General features: G+C 46.8%; 1 protein-coding gene across 1 annotated transcript in view; it reads left to right on the forward strand.

Annotated features, from left to right (window-relative positions):
• The window catches only part of SDK1 (sidekick cell adhesion molecule 1), a 501,088-nt gene that overhangs the window by 368,458 nt on the left and 111,377 nt on the right, over positions 1-21,253 (forward strand). Inside the window, 3 exon segments of the mRNA XM_087729082.1 lie at positions 2,576-2,685; positions 9,082-9,232; positions 12,394-12,631. Of these exon segments, the coding sequence (XP_087585208.1) occupies positions 2,576-2,685; positions 9,082-9,232; positions 12,394-12,631 (499 nt within the window).

A 21,253-nucleotide genomic window follows, 5' to 3' on the forward strand; every position in this document is an offset into this window, starting at 1 on the left:
CTTTTTCCTGCGCCGTTGTAACTTTGAACGGTCCCCAAACAAACTGTTGTAAGTGACGGACGATCCGTATCTTAGACCCCTTCTCTCATATTGTAGGCCAACATCCCTGGCGGTTGAGCGATATCTAAGGAGAACCTCACCAGCCCACGGGATCCTTTTGATAGTAGGATGATACCCTTGTAACTGGGACACCTCCCGGGTAGAGATTGTGGCTTCTGCCAACCCAGAGGAAAAGCTTTCTCTGTTCTCGTTCTCTTTGTGCTTCCATCTCAGGCGGCGAATTGTGTGTTCCTTTTCCTGGCGTCCAACTAATTTAGCTCAGCTCCGGATGCTTGCTAGCTAGGCATTTCTACGGAGAGCAGGCGATGTGCTCGGCTGCCTTTGTCTACTATTGTGGCACAGCTCTGGGCAAACTCCAGGTGCACTAGACATAATGATCATCCCCAGATCACAGGCATTCTGTCTGCGGCCTCTTGAGCCCCATAGGCAGGTATCTCGCCACCTGTCACCCAGCTGGCTTTTCAAGGAGGAATCGTTCCGCATTCCAGACATGTCCTGAGTCAGCTGTTCCCTTCGAGACCGTACCAATAATCTCCTCTAATTACAAAAACCTGACGTTGGGTTTGAGCTCTCGCATGGGACCCTTCTTCTCAGCGCCTGCCAAGGCTGTTCCGTCGGTCGCTCCAGAAGGACAACATTTGAACAAAGATAACATTCAGATTGTTGCCACAGTTCCAATTCCTTTGATTTCCTTTCCCCCCCGCCACTTCTCGGTGGCACTTCCCGCTGGAGGCTCTAAGCTCCTTCATGCCTCCTTTGGCGCATGCCTGCAAATTGAATTTATATTTACCGCACTACGTTGGTGCCCTGCCCATTTTTCAAGGTGTTTAGAGCAGTGTGTGAAGTCCTCCCCCCGACCGGTGATCGGATTGAAGGGATGAAGTGACGGGAACCCGAACATCAAGTTGAGCTTGTGACTGTAACGCATAGAAGGGACCCTAAAAGGAACACTGGGTTGCGATTGGGAGCTGAAAAAAAATGTTGCTAATACCATTTTACAATGTCTTGGTAGGGCCGCACTTGGGAGTATTGCCAGTGGTAGGTTTCAAAAAAATTTCGAACCCACTCTGTGGGTGTGGCCTCCTTTGTGGGAGTGGCTTGCCGGCCATGTGACCTGGTGGGAGTGGCTTGCCGGCCATGTGTTCTCTCTCTCTCTCTCTCTCTCTTTCCTTCCTTTTGTCTCTCTGTCCCTTTTTCCTTTTTTTCTTTCATCTCTCATTTTTTCTTTCTTTTTTTCTTTTTTTATTTCTTTATTTCTTCCTTTCTTTCTCTTTCTCTTTCTGTGTGAGTCTGTGTGTGTGTGTGTGTGTGTGTGTGTGTGTGTGTGTCTGTGTGTGTGTGTGTCAGTGGTGGGTTTCAAAAATTTTTGGAACCTCTTCTGTAGGTGTGGCCTGCTTTCCGGGTCCACTGGTGGAACCTCTTCTAACCGGTTCAGTAGATTTGACGAACCGGTTCTACCAAACTGGTGTGAACTGGTAGGAACCCACCTCTGAGTATCGCATTCAGTTTTGGTTGCCAGGATATTTAAAAAAAAAGATATTGAGACTCTAGAAAGAGTGCAGAGAAGAACAAGGAAGATGATTAGGGATCTGGAGGCTAAAGGATATGAAGAACGGTTGCAGGGATTTGATTATGTCCTGTATAATGAAAAGAAGGACTAGGGGTGACATGATAGCAGTGCTACACTATCTAAGGGGCTGCCCCAAAGAAGAGGGGGGGTCAACCTGTTCTCCAAAGCACCAGAAGGCGGGGGGGGGGGGGGAAACAACGGATGGAAACTTATCAAGGAGAGAAGCAACCTAAAACCAAGGAGAAATTTCCTAACATTGAGAACAATCAACCAATGGAACCGTTTGCCTTCAGAAGTTGCGGTTGCTTCATCATTGGGGGTGTTTAAAAAGAGACTGGACAGCTACCTGTCTGAAATGGTAGAGGGTCTCCTGTGTGAGCAGGGGGTTGGACTAGAAGGCCTCCAAGCTCCAACTCTGTTATTCTGTGTGTTTGTGTATGTGTGTGTCTACTCAAAATACATACATGCCCTACATGGTATCGGACCTGGGTACTTGAGAGACCGCCTCCTGCCAATTACCTCCCTATGACCAATTAAATCCCACAGATTAGGCCTCCTCCGAATTCCATCCGCTAGCCAATGTCGACTGTCGACCCCTCGGGGGAGGGCCTTCTCTGTGGCTGCTCCTGCCCTCTGGAACGATCTCCCCCGTGGAGATTCGGACCCTCACCACCCTTCAGGCTTTCCGCAAAGCTATCAAGACCTGGCTGTTCCGGCGGGCCTGGAGCTGTTGAGTTCCCAGCCCCACTTGAATTGTTGCGACTGTTGCGTTGTTTTTAAGCTGTTTTTTTGTATTTGTTTTTGTCTTTGTTTGTTTTTTGTATTTCCCCCCTCCCCACCTTGTTTGTTAGCCGCCCTGAGTCCCTCGGGAATAGGGCGGCATACAAGTGTAATAAACATAACAACATAACATAACATAAAATCCCCCCCTTCCCCTTTCCATAGGTTGGCGTGATAGGAGAGGAAGAAGAGTGGATAACTCTGTGCGAAGTGGAGAAGGAGTCAAATGCTCAGTTGTTGGAGATTCCAAACCTCACACCTTACACTCATTACAGGTAAAAAAACAACAGCTGGTAATTCATTGCTTGTGTCTACTGGCATGCTGCCGGCAGCAGGGAGCAGCATTAGGGTCTCCAAGCACCGGTGGGAGGGACAGTGGGTGTGGGGGGAGAGAGACGTTTACTCCAAAGAACTTAAATTTGCACCTCCGAAGAGTTTGCCCTGGAATGACTCAGCTTGGTGCATTTTCATTGTCATTCTCCGCGGAGTAAAATAATTAATCTAGGGAAGACAACGAAGTGCAAAACGGCCTGCTAAACAGTGCTGCCGAATACGTTCACACTTCCCGCCGGCTGAGAATTTCCCTCCCCCTAAAGCTCTCCCGATGTAATCGATTTTGGGTATTCTTTGTAGGTAAAACAGCACCCCAGTTGCTGGCTTATATGACAGTGGTTTCTTTTTGTAAACGGAGCCAACGGCATTAGGAATATTATTGTATGATGCTCTGCTTCTCCCATGTCTATCGCATGTTGTTGTTGTTAGTTGCAAAGTCATGTCCAACCCATTGCAACCCCACGGACAACGTTCCTCCAGGCCTTCCTGTCCTCTTCCATCCTCTGGAGTCCATTGAAGCTCACACCGACTGCTTCGGTGACTCCATCCAGCCACCACATTCTCTGTCATCCCCTTCTTCTTTTGCTCTCCATCGTTCCCAGCATGAGGCTCTTCTCTAGAGAGTCCTTCCTTCTCATCAGGTGGCCAAAGTCTTTGAGTTTCCTCTCCAGGATCTGGCCTTCTAAAGAGCAACCAGGGTTGATCTCCTCCCGGACTGACCACTTGGATGGCCTTGTAGTCCTTCTTCTTTTGCCCTCCATCATTCCCAGCATGAGGCTCTTCTCCAGGGAGTCCTTCTTCCTTCTCATCAGGTGGCCAAAGTCTTTGAGTTTCCTCTTCAGGATCTGGCCTTCTAAAGAGCAGTCAGGGTGGATCTCCTCTAGGACTGACCAGTTGGATGGCCTTGTAGTCCTTCTTCTTTTGCCCTCCATCCTTCCCAGCATGAGGCTCTTCTCCATGGAGTCCTTCTTCCTTCTCATTAGGTGGCCAAAGTCTTTGAGTTTCCTCTTCAGGATCTGGCCTTCTAAAGAGCAGTCAGGGTGGATCTCCTCTAGGACTGACCAGTTGGATGGCCTTGTAGTCCTTCTTCTTTTGCCCTCCATCCTTCCCAGCATGAGGCTCTTCTCCAGGGAGTCCTTCTTCCTTCTCATTAGGTGGCCAAAGTCTTTGAGTTTCCTCTTCAGGATCTGGCCTTCTAAAGAGCAATCAGGGTTGATCGCCTCTAGGACTGACCAGTTGGATGGCCTTGTAATCCTTCTTCTTTTGCCCTCCATCATTCCCAGCATGAGGCTCTTCTCCAGGGAGTCCTTCTTCCTTCTCATTAGGTGGCCAAAGTCTTTGAGTTTCCTCTTCAGGATCTGGCCTTCTAAAGAGCAATCAGGGTTGATCGCCTCTAGGACTGACCACTTGGATGGCCTTGCAGTCCTTCTTCTTTTGCCCTCCATCATTCCCAGCATGAGGCTCTTCTCCAGGGAGTCCTTCTTCCTTCTCATTAGGTGGCCAAAGTCTTTGAGTTTCCTCTTCAGGATCTGGCCTTCTAAAGAGCAGCCAGGGTGGATCTCCTCTAGGACTGACCGGTTGGATGGCCTTGCATTCCTTCTTCTTTTGCCCTCCATCGTTCCCAGCATGAGGCTCTTCTCCAGGGAGTCCTTCTTCCTTCTCATCAGGTGGCCAAAGTCTTTGAGTTTCCTCTTCAGGATCTGGCCTTCTAAAGAACAGTCAGGGTTGATCTCCTCTAGGACTGACCACTTGGATGGCCTTGTAGTCCTTCTTCTTTTGCCCTCCATCCTTCCCAGCATGAGGCTCTTCGCCAGGGAGTCCTTCTTCCTTCCCTTTAGGTGGCCAAAGTCTTTGAGTTTCCACTTCAGGATCTGTCCTTCTCAAGAGCAGCCAGGGTGGATCTCCTCTAGGACTGACCGGTTGGATGGCCTTGCAGTCCAAGGGACTCAATGCAGGAGTCTTCTTCTCCAGCACCAGAGTTCAAAGGCCTCCATTCTTTGGCGCTCAGCCTTCCTTGTGGTCCAACCTTCACAGCCATCCATTGCAACTGGGAAAACCACAGCCTTGACTAGACACACTTTAGTTGGCAGGGAGAGGTCTCTGCTTTTTAGCATGCTGTCACATGTAGCTGTACTCAAAAGAAGTTTCAATATTAAATCAGATGTAGGTCAGGGTTATTTACTTATTTTTATTCGATTTCTATCCTGCCTTTATTACTTTATAAGTAAGTCAATGCAAACAGATTTAATGCTCCTCCTTCCTCCAATTTTCCCAAGGTGGCTGAAAAAGGGATACTGGCCTTAGGTCATCCAGCTAGCTTGTGTGCCTAGAGCAGGGCTAGAACTCACCGTCTCCTGGCAGTTAGTCCAACATCACCCAGTTTGCTTTCATGCCTAAGGCAAGTCTAGAACTCACAGTCTCCTGGTGATGGGCCTAAAGGCACCCAATTGTCTTTCATGCCTAAAGGAGGACTAGAACTCACCATCTCTTGGTTTCTAGGCGAACATCTTAACTGTAATACCAAACTGGCTCTCTTCATTCTCATTCGGTCTCAATATACCAATTCAAGCCTCAAACAACGGTGTTACAAATGGTCAGAAGATCCCAAGAAGTTTACGTTATCAAGTGAGCATTCAGAAGTTTTTGCCATTCTACCCTGCCCTATTTCCTGGGATTTCTGACAAAGAGCTTGCCTGGCCTTGGAGATGGAGCTTATTGTGAAGAACAAATGCTTGATCTATGGAGAATTTACAATGTCTTATTCACTGGGACTTTTGGAAGGCAGATCTGAAACCCACCAACTCAAAATCATGCCTGCTTTTATGCCGTGGTGCTCGAATGGCACGCTGGCATACTTTTTATATAAGAAACCGTTAATGTAAGAAAAGCTCAGAAAAATATCATTTACCGTAGGCGCTATACCAAAAATAGACAAGATTGTGGCACCGTTTAAGTCTCCCTTCCCATTTTTACTTAAATTACTTTCTTAACAACCATAGGTTCTTTTATTGCTTCTGCCCCCCCCCCCCCAATTAAACCCCTTAACATAAAATAAAGGCCTTTAAAAAATTTCTCAGCAAAATTCTGGCAGAAGCAACGAAAATGTCTCCCCGTGTTCAGATTCATTCCCCGGTATCATCTAGCATCTTTTTTTGACAAAGACGTTTTTTTTTTAACGAATTCGGAGAATTAGGAATAAAAACAATGGCGTGCAATGTTGTGGTTTTAATCTGGGCGCGTTTTGAATATGAAACGGAAAATCATGCTTCGTAACGGCATCGCGATCAAAGGGACGAGATTCAGATCAGAAGCGGGAGCCGCCAGTTTCCCTATTTATTCCCCGCTTGTAATGTAAATCTTACATTACAAAAATCGTAAAGACTAGAATTTTTTTTTTTGACTATTTATGCTCCTGTTGTAATGTTAATCGTCCCACTGAAGCCAAAGGGACGAAGAGAAGATAGCAAGAGGAAAACAGGCACAATAGATAAACCCGTAAATTGGAATGAATTGAGGGGGGTTTTTTATTTTATTTTCGGCGTAGTTTGGCCCAACCGAGGGACGGAAAGGCGTGTTAGATGCATTCCATGCCGACTGTGCATAATTATTTTGATACGATCGTTCAGAGGCATTATTCTGGCTTTGGAGCATTTTTGCGCTCTTTCGTTAAACTAGACTTACCCATCCGTTTAAAAATAGCAATAGCAATAGCAATAGCAGTTAGACTTATCTACCGCTTCATAGGGCTTTCAGCCCTCTCTAAGCGGTTTACAGAGTCAGCATATCGCCCCCACAATCTGGGTCCTCATTTCACCCACATCGGAAGGATGGAAGGCTGAGTCAACCTTGAGCCGGTGAGATTAGAACCGCTGAATTGCAGATAACAGTCAGCTGAAGTGGCCTGCAGTACTGCACCCTAACCACTGCGCCACCTCAGCTAGGATAAGTGATAGAAACCAGGGAATAGCAATAGCAATAGCAGTTAGACTTATCTACCGCTTCATAGGGCTTTCAGCCCTCTCTAAGCGGTTTACAGAGTCAGCATATCGCCCACACAGTCCTTACCTACATCCCAAATGGGCTGCATGAGGACTCCTGGGAGTAGCAGGGTGGATGGGGGCCAGCCAGGAGTGGGATTTGGGGGTTCTCCGAACTGCACAAAATCTTAGCTAGAGGTTCTCCCGAACCCCTGCGTACCCCCAGCTGCCCACCTCTGGGCTAGATTAAAAGGGGGAAAGGGGAAAAAAATGAAAGAAGAAAGAGGGAGAACGCTCCTCTCTATCCTTGCTTTTAAGAAACTGGAGATTTCTGTCTGCAGTCTCGGCCCTTCACCATTTATCAATATTCCTCCAGGCCAGTGGTGGGATTCAGCCAGTTCGCACCTATTCGGGAGAACCGGTTGGTAACTTTCTAAGCAGTTCGGAGAACCGGTTGGAAGAAATCTTTTGTTTCCGTCCACTTTCCAGGGCTAATCCTGTAAGGAAGGCAGGAAGGAGACATTCTGGTGTTGTTTCTAGCCTCACCTTTATTGCCCTGCTTACAGAAACTGCCTCTCCAGTTAACCCTTATTACCATTGTAACAACTAAGGCGAAGTGCCCATCGACCTGAGTGACATTGACTTGGCCACGCCCACGTGATCACATGACCACCGAGCCCCGCCTACCCAGCTGGTCATTAGGGCAGAGAACTGGTTGGTAAATTATTTGAATCCCACCACTGCTCCAGGCTCATTGGCGTGTTGACACCAGGAAAAGGCAGCATCCAAAACTTTCCACGGATCGCTGTGTTGATGAATGTGCCACCTGCTCTGTATCTGTGTCTGAGTTTGTGGCACAGGAGCAGGGCCAGTTTTAAAGGAAAAAAGAAAAGCTGGCAACGGCCTAGACACATTGCTTGATGGAGAAAGTCATCGGAGGCCATTGGCAGAGCTAGCTTGGACGTACCTGCTCCACGTCCATCTGTTAGGCCATTGTAGATGGCTCTCCCGACTGAATTTCATTTGTCATGTTTTGGTCGAGTCTCCTAGAAATCTTTGCATGAGCCTCGACACAACAGTTTGGGGGGGAAAATACCGCGTCCAGGTGAAGCCTGGGCTTGTGGGTCCCATGTATCGTGATGGGACTCGATGTGACATCTCACAACTTCATCAAAGGACGAAGAGGAGAAAGCGAGAACTGTTGAACTTTGACCTCCTTTTTGTCAAACTGGGCCTGGCTAGTCTAGGGAAGAGAAGGACCAGGGGAGACAGGATAGCAGTCTTCCAATATTTGAGGGGCTTCCCCAGAGAGGAGGGGGTCCAGCTATTCTCCAAAGCACCTGAAGGCCAGACAAGGAATAATGGATGGAAACTGACCAAGGAGAGATTCAACCTGGAAATAAGGAGGAATTTTCTAACAGGGTGAACAATTGACCCTTCGGAAGTTGTGGGAGCTTCATCCCTGGAAGCTTTCAAGAAGAAACTGGACTGCCCTCTGTCAGAAGTGGTGTAGGGTCTCCTGCTTGGGCGGGGGTTGGACTAGATGACCTGCAAGGTCCCTTCCAACTCTGTTCATCTGTTAAATAAGTTCTGTCAAACATCCTTCTTTTCTCTTGTCTGTTGTTGTTGGGAAATTAATGACGTCGTTTTGCTTAAAGCCCGTTTTGTTAATGCACCCTCTTAACAAGGCTGAAGGAGATTTTTCTTTCAGTCCTAACATTTCAGTGGGAGAAAAATCCAGGACAGGTTGAGAAGATAATACCTTAACACAGTACGACTTTAACCCAAAGCTTTCTCTTTCCATTATAATGACTCTGCTTCTGATCACTGGAGTCTAATACTTTTTGTAGCTAATACTTTTTTCTGGAATTGGAAGGTCCATCCTCAAACTGCCTCTGTCAGAAGACAAACAGCTTCAGCAAAAGGGGAGCATGAATGCATGGGCCGACTTTTCGTGTGTAGGTTTATAGATCAGGCATTCTTCCTTGCGATCTCTGTACGCCACATCTATGGGCTTCCTATCCTTGTAAGATGCAGGGCATATTCAGTACATTCTGCGACAGAAGCATATTTATGGAATTAATCTTTAGATTTGCACGCTGCCCCTATTAATCAGATCCACCATGATTCACAGTAGTGAAAATAATAGAACTGAAGCTTCCCATTTGTCCTGGTTCTGTGTGGCTCCAACGTTGTAGAAAGGAAAGACATGTTTCAGTTCAGATCTCAGAGCTTAATACAGCTAAGCCACACCCAGACGTCTTACTTAAGTTCCTGTTTCCAAATAAGCCTCACTGGCTGACTTAGTTACCATGTCTCTGCCAGTTCATGAATATTCTGACACCTCTCTTTGCCCAACAGGTTCAGGATGAAGCAGGAAAACATCGTTGGCCAAAGCCCATTCAGCCAGCCCTCGCGGGTCATTCAGACCCTCCAGGCACCCCCAGATGTGGCACCAGGGAGTGTGACTGTGCGCACTGCCAGTGAGACAAGCTTGTGGGTCCGCTGGGTGGTAAGTTACCAATAACTGACCAGTGTAGAAGAAAGCATGGCTTCCTAACGGTTTCTCTTCGGAGAGTCTTCTCCTTGAATTGACCTCCAGGTGGGTGGAATGTCAGTCCTGGGAAGCCCTGAGATGTTTGAGAATAATGGGACACAAACTCTAAGGCACAAAGGATCAGGACCACGTGCTAAGTTGCCGTTCAAAGCTTTAATGTTCAAGCCTACCTACAAGAATCTAGTCAAAGTTCAATGCTAAATTGGCACCAGATAAGGATTGACGCAGATAAGGATAGGGCATGGTGGCTCAGTGGCTAAGACGCTGAGCTTGTCGATCAGAAAGGTCGACAGTTTAGCGGTTCGAATCCCTAGCCCCGCGTAACGGAGTGAGCTCCCGTGACTTGTCCCAGCTTCTGCCAACCTAGCAGTTCAAAAGCACATAAAAAATGCAAATAGAAAAATAAGAACCACCTTTGGTGGGAAGGTAACAGCTTTCGGTGAGCCTTCGGCGTTGAGTCATGCTGGCCACATGACCACAGAGATGTCTCCAGACAGCGCTGGCTCTTCGGCTTTGAAACGGAGATGAGCACTGCCCCCTAGAGTCAAGAACGACTATTACATAGGTGTGAGGGGAACCTTTGCCTTCATCTTTACTTAAGGATCGACAGAATTCAAGAGGGGTTGGATCGCTTGTGGCAATGTAATGATTCTAAGCAGGTGACACACTTCACTCCACCACCCAGTTCTGCTTTCTCCTCTTCCCATTATACTTCTAGAAATGATAGGGATGGATGATGCCATTATTTTTTTTCTTTTGTTATTTCTTCCTCTACCCCTAAAAAACCCATACCGGTAACTGAATTCCCCTCTAATTCCCCACCCCCCCCCTGCAATTTCTTTGCTGTTTCTTATCTGCATCTGGGCAGGCATAAATCAGAGCCTGCCCTTCTCCCTTAGGTAGGGCTGATACACCAACAGGCCAACAAAATCCTAGCAAGACATTTCCAAGGCAACATAATGGGACTCAACCATATGTTGCCTCTTTGTTTACTAAGGCAATACGACTCCAAAGCAAATGAGAATGAATTCTTGGCTGCTGGAGCTGCTCTCCGTCGAATTTCCGAAAAGTTTTAAACTGCAAAGAAAATGGTTTTCACGTAGAAACAGGCGTGAATGTGGAGGTTATATCTCCGTGATAGATTACAGAGCTGAGTGATTAACTCGGGGACCGGGTGATAAATGGCACGGCCTTTGATAAATGGATTTATCTTGTGCCTTTGACGGCTGACCCACCCTCGCTTGATGAAAATTCATTCAAATATTCCAATTTCTCCTGCTGCTCGGCCACTGCGAGACGCCTTCCTCTTCTGCTACCGAATGCAAAAAAAAAAAAGAGAGAGAGAGAAAAAATCCCCCGCTCCCCAATTTCTCCAAGCAAATCCGCTATCTCATCTTGCAGAGAAGGAAGCCTTTCCTCCCCCCCCCCCCAAAAAAAAACCCTGTGCACTCTCCAGCTCATTAAGGCACCCCATTAACTACTATGGGAATTAATTTCTCCTCTTGTTCGCCATTGGCCTTATAAAAGCAAATCCCAGCAGACGTACCCCAGATGCCAGTATGAGCACCCAAACTGGCATTTTGGGCCCCAGTCAAAGAAAGAGGCGTGGGGTGTTGCACTAAATGGGGAAGGTGGATTAATTGGCATGGAGCCCGAGAGGCGGGCAAAAAACCGACAGGTGTGGATCACCTGATTGTATAATTAGTGTTATTAATAGTGTGAGCCACATGTCGGGATCTGTCTTAGTAGTTCGCAGACAGCGATCAGCTCTCAAAGTTCAAACAACGAACAAAAGAGAATCCTTGTAGCTCAGGGTTGAAAGGAGAGCTGAACTGATGATGTTGCCTAGTTGGGTAACGAAACGCCTGCAAGAAAACAATCAAGCTCAGAGAGCACCAAGGACCTGACAGTCCTCCTCCTCCTCCTCCTCCTCCTCCTCTTCCTCCTCCTCCTCCTCCTCCTCTTCCTCCTCCTCCTCTTCCTCCTCTTCCTCCTCCTCCTCCTCCTCCTCTCACTCCCTTCTAGTACTGATGATGTTACCTAGTCTGGGCCATGAAACATCTGCAAGAAAACCACCAAGCTCAGAGAGCATCAAGGACCCCACAGTCCTCCTTCTCCTCCTCCTCTCCAGAAACCCTTCTAGTACTGATGATGTAATCTAGTTGGGTCATGAAATGTCTTCAAGCTCAGAGAGCACCAAGGACCTCTCATTTCAACCCTCAGCTACAAGGATTCTACACAAGGATTCTAGAACTACAGAGAGATGTTTGCACTGTGGGGGTCTTGTAGATATTTCATTACCCAAACTAAATAACATCATCCATGCTGCCTGATGATGTTCCCTAGTTGGGTAATGAAAGGTCTTCAGAAAATCAACCAAACCCAGAGAGCGCCAAAGACCGCTCATTTCAAACATCTCCCCGTAGTTCTAGAATCCTCCTACTTGCTAAGGTCGTTTGTAAGAATATTTGTTTTATTTATTTGCTAAACAAAGGCATATGGCTTCCCAACTCACTCCGGGTGTCTTGCAACATTAAAAATAAGGACAGCCCATAATCCCCTTTCCCCCACGGCAGCAACAACACAATAAAAAATCAACCACTTGATCGGTTCCGACTCCGTTTGGGATCCTCAGTGATCCACTGAGAAAACCATGTCTTCAGGGCCTTTCGAAAAAGCAACAAGACTATTGTACCTCCAAGTGAATGATAGCAATAGCAGTTAGACTTATCTACCGCTTCATACGGCTTTCAGCCCTCTCTAAGCGGTTTACAGAGTCAGCATATCGCCCCCAACAATCCGGGTCCTCATTTCACCCACCTCGGAAGGATGGAAGGCTGAGTCAACCTTGAGCCGGTGAGATTAGAACCGCTGAACTGCATATAACAGTCAGCTGAAATGGCCTGCAGTACTGCACCTTAACCACTGCGCCACCTCGGCTCTTGTTCCATAGAGAAGAGGCCACCACCAAGAAGGTCCTTTTCCATGATCCCACCAGATGTAAATCCCTAATCAAGGGGATTCGCAACATTTCTTGCCTTCCTATCCTGGTGGGCTGGGTGGATGGAAGTGATCCTCACTGATCCTTTTTTCTTTCTTTTTCTGACCACGCTCAGCCTCTGCCTGATGCCCAATACAATGGGAACCCTGAATCCGTGGGCTACAGGATCAAGTACTGGTGTGTGGACACGCAATGCCCTACCCTGGCCAAGGCCATCACCGACCGACTGGAGACGGAAGTTACCGTCGAGGATCTTCAGGAGTGGACTGAATATGAACTACAGATCCAAGCCTTCAACGCCATTGGGTCGGGACCCTGGAGCGAGGTGGTGCGAGGCCGTACGCGAGAATCAGGTAAGCGATGGGAAAGGAGCTTGTTGCTCTTAAATGGTGTGTTTTTTTCCAAGCATTTCCTTTGGCTTGGGATTGTCATAACGTAGATTCGCACCCGGAAGGCATTTCTTACACCAGTCCATTTCTGTCAGGTCCAAAACCAAGAATGACATCTGTCTGCTCTTCCAAGCTGAGTTCTTCATTGTTCCATACCTAGAGACAGAATCTTGCCAGATTGAAGTCTCTACTATCTGCATCTACAGTATACTCTGGGAATTATTAAGGAGGGGCTGTCTTCACCCTCTTTCTCTCACACATGATTTCTGGGCTGAATTGCCTCTTACTCCTCTGGAATCCACCCCTTCCCTCCTGGGGATCCACTTCCATACTACATCCCATCATAGAGCCACGCAGTTCGGTTTTGCCGAGTGGTCCAATTTTAGTAAGAGCGATTCTCAGCCGAGCAGATTCCACAGGATCTACGGCCAGAATAAAAAAACCACCATCAGAGCAGCAAGCCAAAGTAGCAGAAGTGGTATTCAACCGGTTCGTACTGGTTTGCACGAACTGGTAGCGGAAATTTAACCGGTTTGGAGAACCAGCAAATGCCACCTCTGGCTGACCCCATCCCTCTCTACCCTGCCCCTTCCAGGAGTCCCCACACATCCCAAGAGCCGAGATGGCGCAGTGGTTAAATGCAGCACTGCAGGCTATTTCAGCTGACTGCAGTTCAGCAGTTTGGCTGTTCAAATCCCACCAGGCTCAAGGTTGACTCAGCCTTCCATCCTTCCGAGGTGGGTAAAATGAGGACCCAGATTGTTGTTGGGGGCAATATGCTGACTCTGTAAACCGCTTAGAGAGGGCTGAAAGCCCTATGAAGCAGTATATAAGCCTAACTATTGCTATTGCTATCCCGTTTTGGCTCCCAGGCCCAAAATGGCGCGCGAGTAAAAACTTCACGCAGTATTAAAAAGAAGAATAGAAAAGGGGGGGGGGCTGCTGTGTATTCTTTAATGGACTGCTAAATTGCAAAATGACGGGTAAATTGGCCACGCCCTCCCAGTCACATGACAACCTGGCCACGCCCATCAAGCCACACCCACAGAACCAGTAGTAAAAAAAAATTGAATCCCACCACTGTGAAGTAGCCAGACTAGTTCGTGAACTTTGGCAGAAGGTAGTTCATTAAGCTGTTCTCTGGATAACTTCTAACAAGGCTTCTTCCTCAACTCCCCGCCCCATATGCACCCCATGTAATTTACCTTTCTCCTGTGGGTGAGTAATTGAGCGCAGTGACCTTTCCGGAATTAAGTATTCAATAGCGAGAGTAAATCACGCCGTAGCTAACCTGCCCAATGAGTAGGGGTTGTATTTGCAATTTGTCTCCATAATCATACGAGGCCTTCTCGTTGCTGCGTGGCTAAGGCTGCGTCTCATTCATCACTGAAAATGGGACTTGCCCTCTGTTCTTCCTTTTTTTTTTTCCGCAATAAACGCCTGGCATCTCCGAATTTGCATATTTTCATTAACGATGATGGAGGAAGGGACCCATTAAACCAAAGGAGAACCATGGAGAGTGCTTCGCTCTTGGACAAAGGTGGTTGAGATGGTGTCAAGGAAGGAGGATTAGTAAGGGCTCAGTGGCTAAGACACTGAGCTTGTCGATCGGAAAGTTGGCAGTTCGGTGGTTCGAATCCCTAGTATCGTGTAACGGAGTGAGTTCCCGTGACTTGTCCCAGCTTCTGCCAACCTAGCAGTTCGAAAGCAGGTAAAAAATGCAAGTAGAAAAATAGGAACCACTTTGGTGGGAAGGTCACAGAGTTCCGTGTGCCTTCGGCGTTGAGTCATGCCGGCCACATGACCACGGAGACGTCTTTGGGCAGCACTGGCTTTTCAGCTTTGAAATGAGATGAGCACCGCCCCCTAGAGTCGGGAACAACTAGCACACATGTGCGAGGGGAACCTTTACCTTTATCTTTAAGGAGGATTGACCCATTGATGCATTTTGCACAGCCATCCAAGGAGTTTACGACAACCCTTTAGGCTGTGTAGACAGCAGCTATTATCACCCCCAGATTGATGGCCTGCTCAGTTTTATAATTTCCAGAACGATACTTTAGGGATCTGATTGGGTGGCGTTGAGGATACTGGATGTTATCCCCAAGACTGTTCACCACCACGGCCACCCTTTCTCCAAAATGTCTTTGTGCTTCAGATATCAACCGTGGAACATCTCAAAGTACTATCAAGGCAGCATCTAAGCCACAGTAGACATTGCCCAGTTTTCTTAGACGAGATGAATTTCCCAAAGCTAGCTTTTCTCCATCACAAGACCTCTTAGATATTTGCAGAGAAACTTGCTAGAATTTTGAGCCAGCAGCTCGTTCTATAAAGCAGTGGGAATGGAAAGGCTGTCTTAGATATTGCCAGTATCAGCATTTCTCTGGGGATCGGTTTTCTGCCGTAAATCATTTTCATTTTTATTTGCAATGCTGGTCAAAGGATGTTACCAAAGATGGACCTTGGTTCTCTTAATGGAGGATAGACCCAGGTTTCCTCCTGAGGTTCAACTTTCTGAATTCCTTGAAAACAAATACCTGAACTCATATTTTAGAATAGAATGGAGTAGAGTAGAGTAGAATAGAATAGAATAGAATAGAATAACAGAGTTGGAAGGGACCTTAAAGGTCTTCTAGTCCAACCCCCTGCTTAGGCAGGAAACCCTACACCACTTCAAACAAATGATTATCCAACTTCTTCTTAAAAACTTCCTGTGTTGAAGCATTCACAACTTCTGGAGGCAAGTTGTTCCACTGGTTAATTGTTCTAAGGTATGTCTGTTTTTCACACTTACGACCTTTGCAGCCTCTCCATAGTCATATGATCTCCTTTTGTGATCTTGTGACAAGCAAATGTCAATGGGGAAATGGGATTCGTTTAACAATTGGGGATCCTAACCTATCCCCTGCAGTGATTCACTTAACAACTGTGGCGAGAAACGGGGCAAAACTCACTTAACAAAACGTCTCACTTAAACCACCGGAATTTCGGGCTTGGGTTTTCACAGCAAGGGGATGGGGTGCAATTAAGCCATCCGGTTCTCTCGAAAGAACAACCTAGTTTTATTCAGAAATTAATCGTACAGAATTCAGAAGGACTTAACCCGTCCAGCAATGAAACGATTCCATCTCCAAGAAACTTCCTATGAAAAGGTCAACCTTCATTGGGAGAAAATACTCTGCCTGCAACAGCAAGCTTACAAGAACTCCAACAAGTACCGTGTTTTTTGGATTATAAGACGCACCTTTTTCCCTCAAAAAAGAGGCTGAAAATCTGGGTGCATCTTATACACTGAATACAGCAATTTTTTGCCTCCAGAAACCTCACCCTTCACCAAAATGGCTGTGCATAGCCTTTAGGGGGCTTTCAGACTACTCCTGGGGGCTGGAGAGGGCAGAAATGAGTGAAAAACAAGCCTTTTTTGCTCTATTTCCCCCTCCCCAGCCCGCAGGAGCACTCTACAAGCCTCCTAAAGGCTATTTATGCTCCCTTTTTTGGAAAAGAAAACTGGCCCATTTTTGCAAAAAACGGGCCTTTTTTGGAGATGCCTGCAGAGTGCAAAAACTTTTTTTTTAAAATTTGCCTCTTCAAAACCTTGCTGCGTCTTATTCTCCGGTGCGTCTTATACTCCGAAAAATACGGTAGCTGCTGACAGACAATCCTGGCAAAATTGCCTCCGTTGGGTCTCGAAGAGTCAGAAGCAATTGAGCAGCCGAAAAACAACAGCGGTTGGATGACAAGTTGCTGCCTTCACGCCAAAATCTGGCGGCGTTGCTGCTTCTTTTTTTCCTTTCGCGTGCCCCCCCCCTCCTCCCCTCCCTCGAGAAGCCATTCATAACGGAGTTTTCTCTTCGTGAAGATCTGTAGATAAATCCGAGGCAGCCTGCCAAAAACACTCGTGTCTCTTGGCAATCTATAGTCCTTTAACATAATTATATTCTTGCGAGAGATAAATCCAGGAGAAGACGAATCCAAAAAAAAAAAGTGGAGGGGGGGGGAGGAAAAAAGATTCAACCTGAGGAGCGAACAGGGATGGAATGGGAGAGAATGGTCTAGAATGTTCTTCCGATACCCCGGCTAATTGGGGGACGCAGAAAGTGTTGCTGAGGTGATTTGATCCACCTGGAGTTTCACAGAGAGGGTAGTTGGAGCTCCCGAGTGTGTGTGTGTGTGTGTGTGTGCGCGCGTGCCCGCATGTCTTGTGAATACCCTTGTGTGACTCAGGTACGGAGTTAAAAGTGACAGATGTCGAGGTTTTGACAGATCTGAAATGTTGTGCATGGTATTGATGAAGAAGGAACGAGACGCGACACGAACTGTCGGCGATGCCTCCTCTCAACCCCACACATCCCCTTCTACCCTTGAGTATGACATCTTCCTCCCCAATAGCTACTGGCTATTATTCCGCGTTTGATTGACAGAGAAGGAGGATCGCGGTCCAGAGCCTTTCTACAAGCGGTCCGGGACACTCTTAAGAGTGGAATATTGTTTCTCCTCTTAAATATTTGGTGGTCAGACTCAAAAAGAAATCAGGATCATGCGTTAAGCTCCTATGGAGATTCTCAGTCCTCCAGGTCAAAGGTGCTTTTTCAAGAGTCCTCCAGGTCCTTTCAGTCCTCCAGGTCAAAGAGGACTGAAAGAGACAACTGGACCCTGTTTTTTTCTTTGAAGACCTTTGGAGACCTCATCCAAGAAGCTTCTTCAGAGCTTCGTCTTCAAGGTTTATGGAGATTCTCAGTCCTCCAGGTCAGGGTTGTCCCAAAGGGGCTTTTTCAGGAGGCAACTGGACTTTCTTGCTTTTTCTTTGAAGACGTTTTGCTTCTCATCCAAGAAGCTTCTTCAGTTTTTGAAGAAGTTTCTTAGCTCTGAAGAAGCTTCTTCAGAAGAAGCTTCTGAGATGAGAAATGACACGTCTTGAAAGAAAAAAACCTAAAGCCCAGTTGCCTCTTGAAAAAAGCACATTTGGGACATCACAGCTGCTTGTTTAGACAGCTCATATTTCCAGAACTAGACCGCAATAGGCTTTTGTGCGTTGACGAAAAACGTAAACATGATTTCTCAAGCGCGCACAGACGCAATGAAAGCAAGTTTCCTCTGCGCGTTTTCCTCGCCGAGGTGCCCAGAGACATTCTCCTGAGCCAAGGTGGCGCAGTGGTTAAATGCAGCACTGCAGGCTACTGCTAGATCAGCAGTTCAGCGGTTCAAATCTCACCGGCTCAGGGTTGACTCAGCCTTCCATCCTTCCGAGGTGGGTAAAATGAGGACCCAGATTTTTGGGGGCAATATGCTGACTCTCTGTAAACCGCTTAGAGAGGGCTGAAAGCCCTATGAAGTGGTATATAAGTCTACTGCTATTCTCCTGGTTTGAACAGGTTGGAGTTTTAACGTTGAGGGCCACAGGGCAGCCTTTTCAGAAACGGTGCCTTCTAAACATCGCTGTCTCCACGCAATGTGTGGGGGAGGGATGCTGGGGAAGAGGCCAAAGCAGCACACAAATAAATACAATTCTCATCCGAGACCCTTAGGGCACCCTGAAAATCTAATTGTGTTAACCGAATAGAGTTACACCTCTCTAAATGCTGCTCAGAGGCGTAAGAATGGAGAGGCAATGGAGAGGGGAGATGTAGCGTTTCTGCCCGTCACGGGGAGGTTAGTGACAGTAATTTTATTATGACCTTTAAATTAAAGCCTTCAGACTGCATTGTTTCCTTCCCTTTCCCCCCACCCCCCCAAAAAAAGTTTTTTATTTGAAACATTCGACATTCTTAGGCTGTGTTTCCATAGCAAATATTGAGGGCTGCTGGACTTAATTGGGTAGCTTCTGGCTTTCTAAAAGGATTAGGTTAGATGAGACGGACTTTCATCAAATATTGCTGTAGGACATCGAATCACCTCTGTAGAAAATGAAGAGTTCTGGGCCTCGCTTTTCTTGTGGGAAAGATCTCAGCTGGTTACTTAAGGGACCACAATGTCCCCATCTTGCCTTTTATTTGAGCTAAATCGATCTGAAATTGGAGTCGGTTTTTGCAACAGTTTGAGACTGTTTATTATCTTCAGGATGTTTCAAGGCATTATCTTCCATATGAAACTACGGTATCAGCAGTGGTGGGTTTCAAAAATTGTTCGAACCTACTCTGTGGGTGTGGCCTCCTTTGTGGGAGTGGCTTGCCACCCATGTGACTGGGTGGGAGTGGCTTGCCGCCCATGTGACCGGATATGAAGATGCCGACGACACTTGTCAGAACCACCTTAAATCACCTCTCACACAGCACTGGCATGCATAAGAATAGGATGTCAACTTGTTTTTTAAAAGGCATCTTTGGTTTGCGTTAAAACAACGTCAACACACGCAATGTTCTGATTGCACCACAAACGCAGTAGTCATCCTTACCTTTTGCAGAGGCCCTGAGTTTTATAAATAGGAGCATGATAGTGTAGAATAATCATATCCAAGGACCAGTGGTGGGTTTCAAAAAACTTTGGAACCTCTTCTGTAGGTGTGGCCGGCTTTCCGGGTCCACTGGTGGGAAGATAGCATTCTAGGCTCCTAGCCACTCCAGCCAATCCTGTATCTGCATATTCATTAGGATCAGGGGACAGAACAGAAACCTCTTGTCTCAAATGATACTATAAGCAATTTTGGAACCTGTGTGAGAAAAGAGACTGACTTTTGGTGCGAGATGCTATCAGAGATCTTCAAACCGTGCCATTTTCAGGTAGAGTCATACTTGAGCCATCCAGCTCACAGAAGTTCTCCACCAGCTTCTCATTATAACCTCTGCTTGTATCTGTAAATCTCCCATGGTCACGTCAAGGTCCCAGGAAGCCGGTGGAATTTCTGGAGTGGGATAGTTGGTTCCTTAATGATGCTACCTTCTAAAACTGGCTGAAGAGTACAGCACAGTAGTTGCAGTTCTTTCCTAACATCTACGGCTACCTTGAGAGAAAATGGACCATTAGGGTAGTTATTTCTGAAATAACTTCCGTAGGGAGGGAAAGCGTTGCACCAGTTCCGTGGTCAGCTGGAATTAATAGGCCAAATCTTGGACAACAGGAGAGAGTGGTCTCTTCCCTTGCTTTCACATCTTGCTGAAAAAGTAACTCCAGATATTCCTCTCCAGCTAGGCCACAAGAACAGAGCAAAGGCAAGACAGTTGCAGATTGGTGTGGGAAGCCGTGCGTATTTGCGAGGGTTGATATGTATGCATAATGTCCTGTACAAGGTGGAGAGGAACGGTTCGGATAATGAGACAGTGTCTCCTCCATCTGGGGACCCGTGTTTAATTTATTTGTTCATCTAAAAGATTTATAGCAAGCCACTCAAATACAGATTGATCTCCAAGGCAGCTTATAATACTATTCAAAACAACCCCATTCCACAGTACAATTCATTAAAATATTTAACAGGCCAAATCAAACAACTGCTGCGGTGGTGAAAGACCATTATATTCAAATGTCATTACAAGAAGGCAGAGTAGAAGAAAAAAGTTCAGGCGAGGCATGGCAAGGGGAAGAAGATGCTCATAGTCCAATGGTTAACCTGGTTTCCTTCAGAGGGGCTGACCCCAGCAGGGTTCCACCACAAAACCGCGCCCGACTAAACCGCGCCCGATTAAACCGCGCCGCTGATGTCATCAACAGGGTGACAACAGCGCGGAGACAGAAGCACGCTGTAAACCCTAAACCTAAAATTAACCCCTAAACCTAACCCCCCTAAACCTAATCCTAAACCTAACCCTAAACCTAACCCTAACCCTAACCCTTAACCTAACCCTAAACCTAACCCTAAACCTAACCCTTAACCTAACCCTAAACCTAATCCTAACCCTTAACCTAACCCTAAACCTAACCCTAAACCTAACCCTTACCTTAAGTTGAATTGGCTTGCTTTCAAAGCGCTATTTAAAGCGCCCTTCTTTCTCCGCACTGACTGTTGTCGCTCTGTTGATGACATCAGCGACACGGTTTAATCGGGCGCGGTTTAGTCGAGCGCGGTTTTGACGGGTCATGCCCCAGCAGCTGGGAATTCAGTTTAACATCTCTAAGATTTAGCACGGCTTGGTTTAAATCTCATTTCTGGGCTTCTATTGAATGAAGGTCATCTCTTTTTTCAAAGCCATCATTAATATGTGAAATGACTTATGACCACTACTGGACTTACAACTCAGGCACTACTGGAAGTTATAACTGACCCCCAAAAAGAGGACTTATGACCTAGATCAGAAATTCTGATATTTGGGGGCATTTCAGAGGTGTTATTCAGCAGGTTCTGAACAGTTCTGGAGAACCGGTAGTGGAAAATTTGAGTAGTTCGGAGAACCGGTAAATACCACCTCTGGCTGGCCCCGCCCCATCTATTCTCTGCCTCCTGAGTCCCAGCTGATCAGGAGGGAATGGGGATTTAACAGTAACCTTCCCCTGGAGTGGGGAAGGGATGGAGATTTTGCAGTATCCTTCCCCTTTCACGGCCACCAAGCCACATCCACAGTACCGGTAATAAAAAAAATTGAATCCCATCACTGTGGCATACACACGCACACACACACACACACAAGTCATAGGAACGCATTTCAACCACTCAGC

This window comes from Thamnophis sirtalis, unplaced genomic scaffold, assembly GCF_051295495.1.
Source record: "Thamnophis sirtalis isolate CommonGarterSnake01/CBP01778 unplaced genomic scaffold, rThaSir2_p1.2 scaffold_14, whole genome shotgun sequence".
Classification (NCBI taxonomy): domain Eukaryota; kingdom Metazoa; phylum Chordata; class Lepidosauria; order Squamata; family Natricidae; genus Thamnophis; species Thamnophis sirtalis.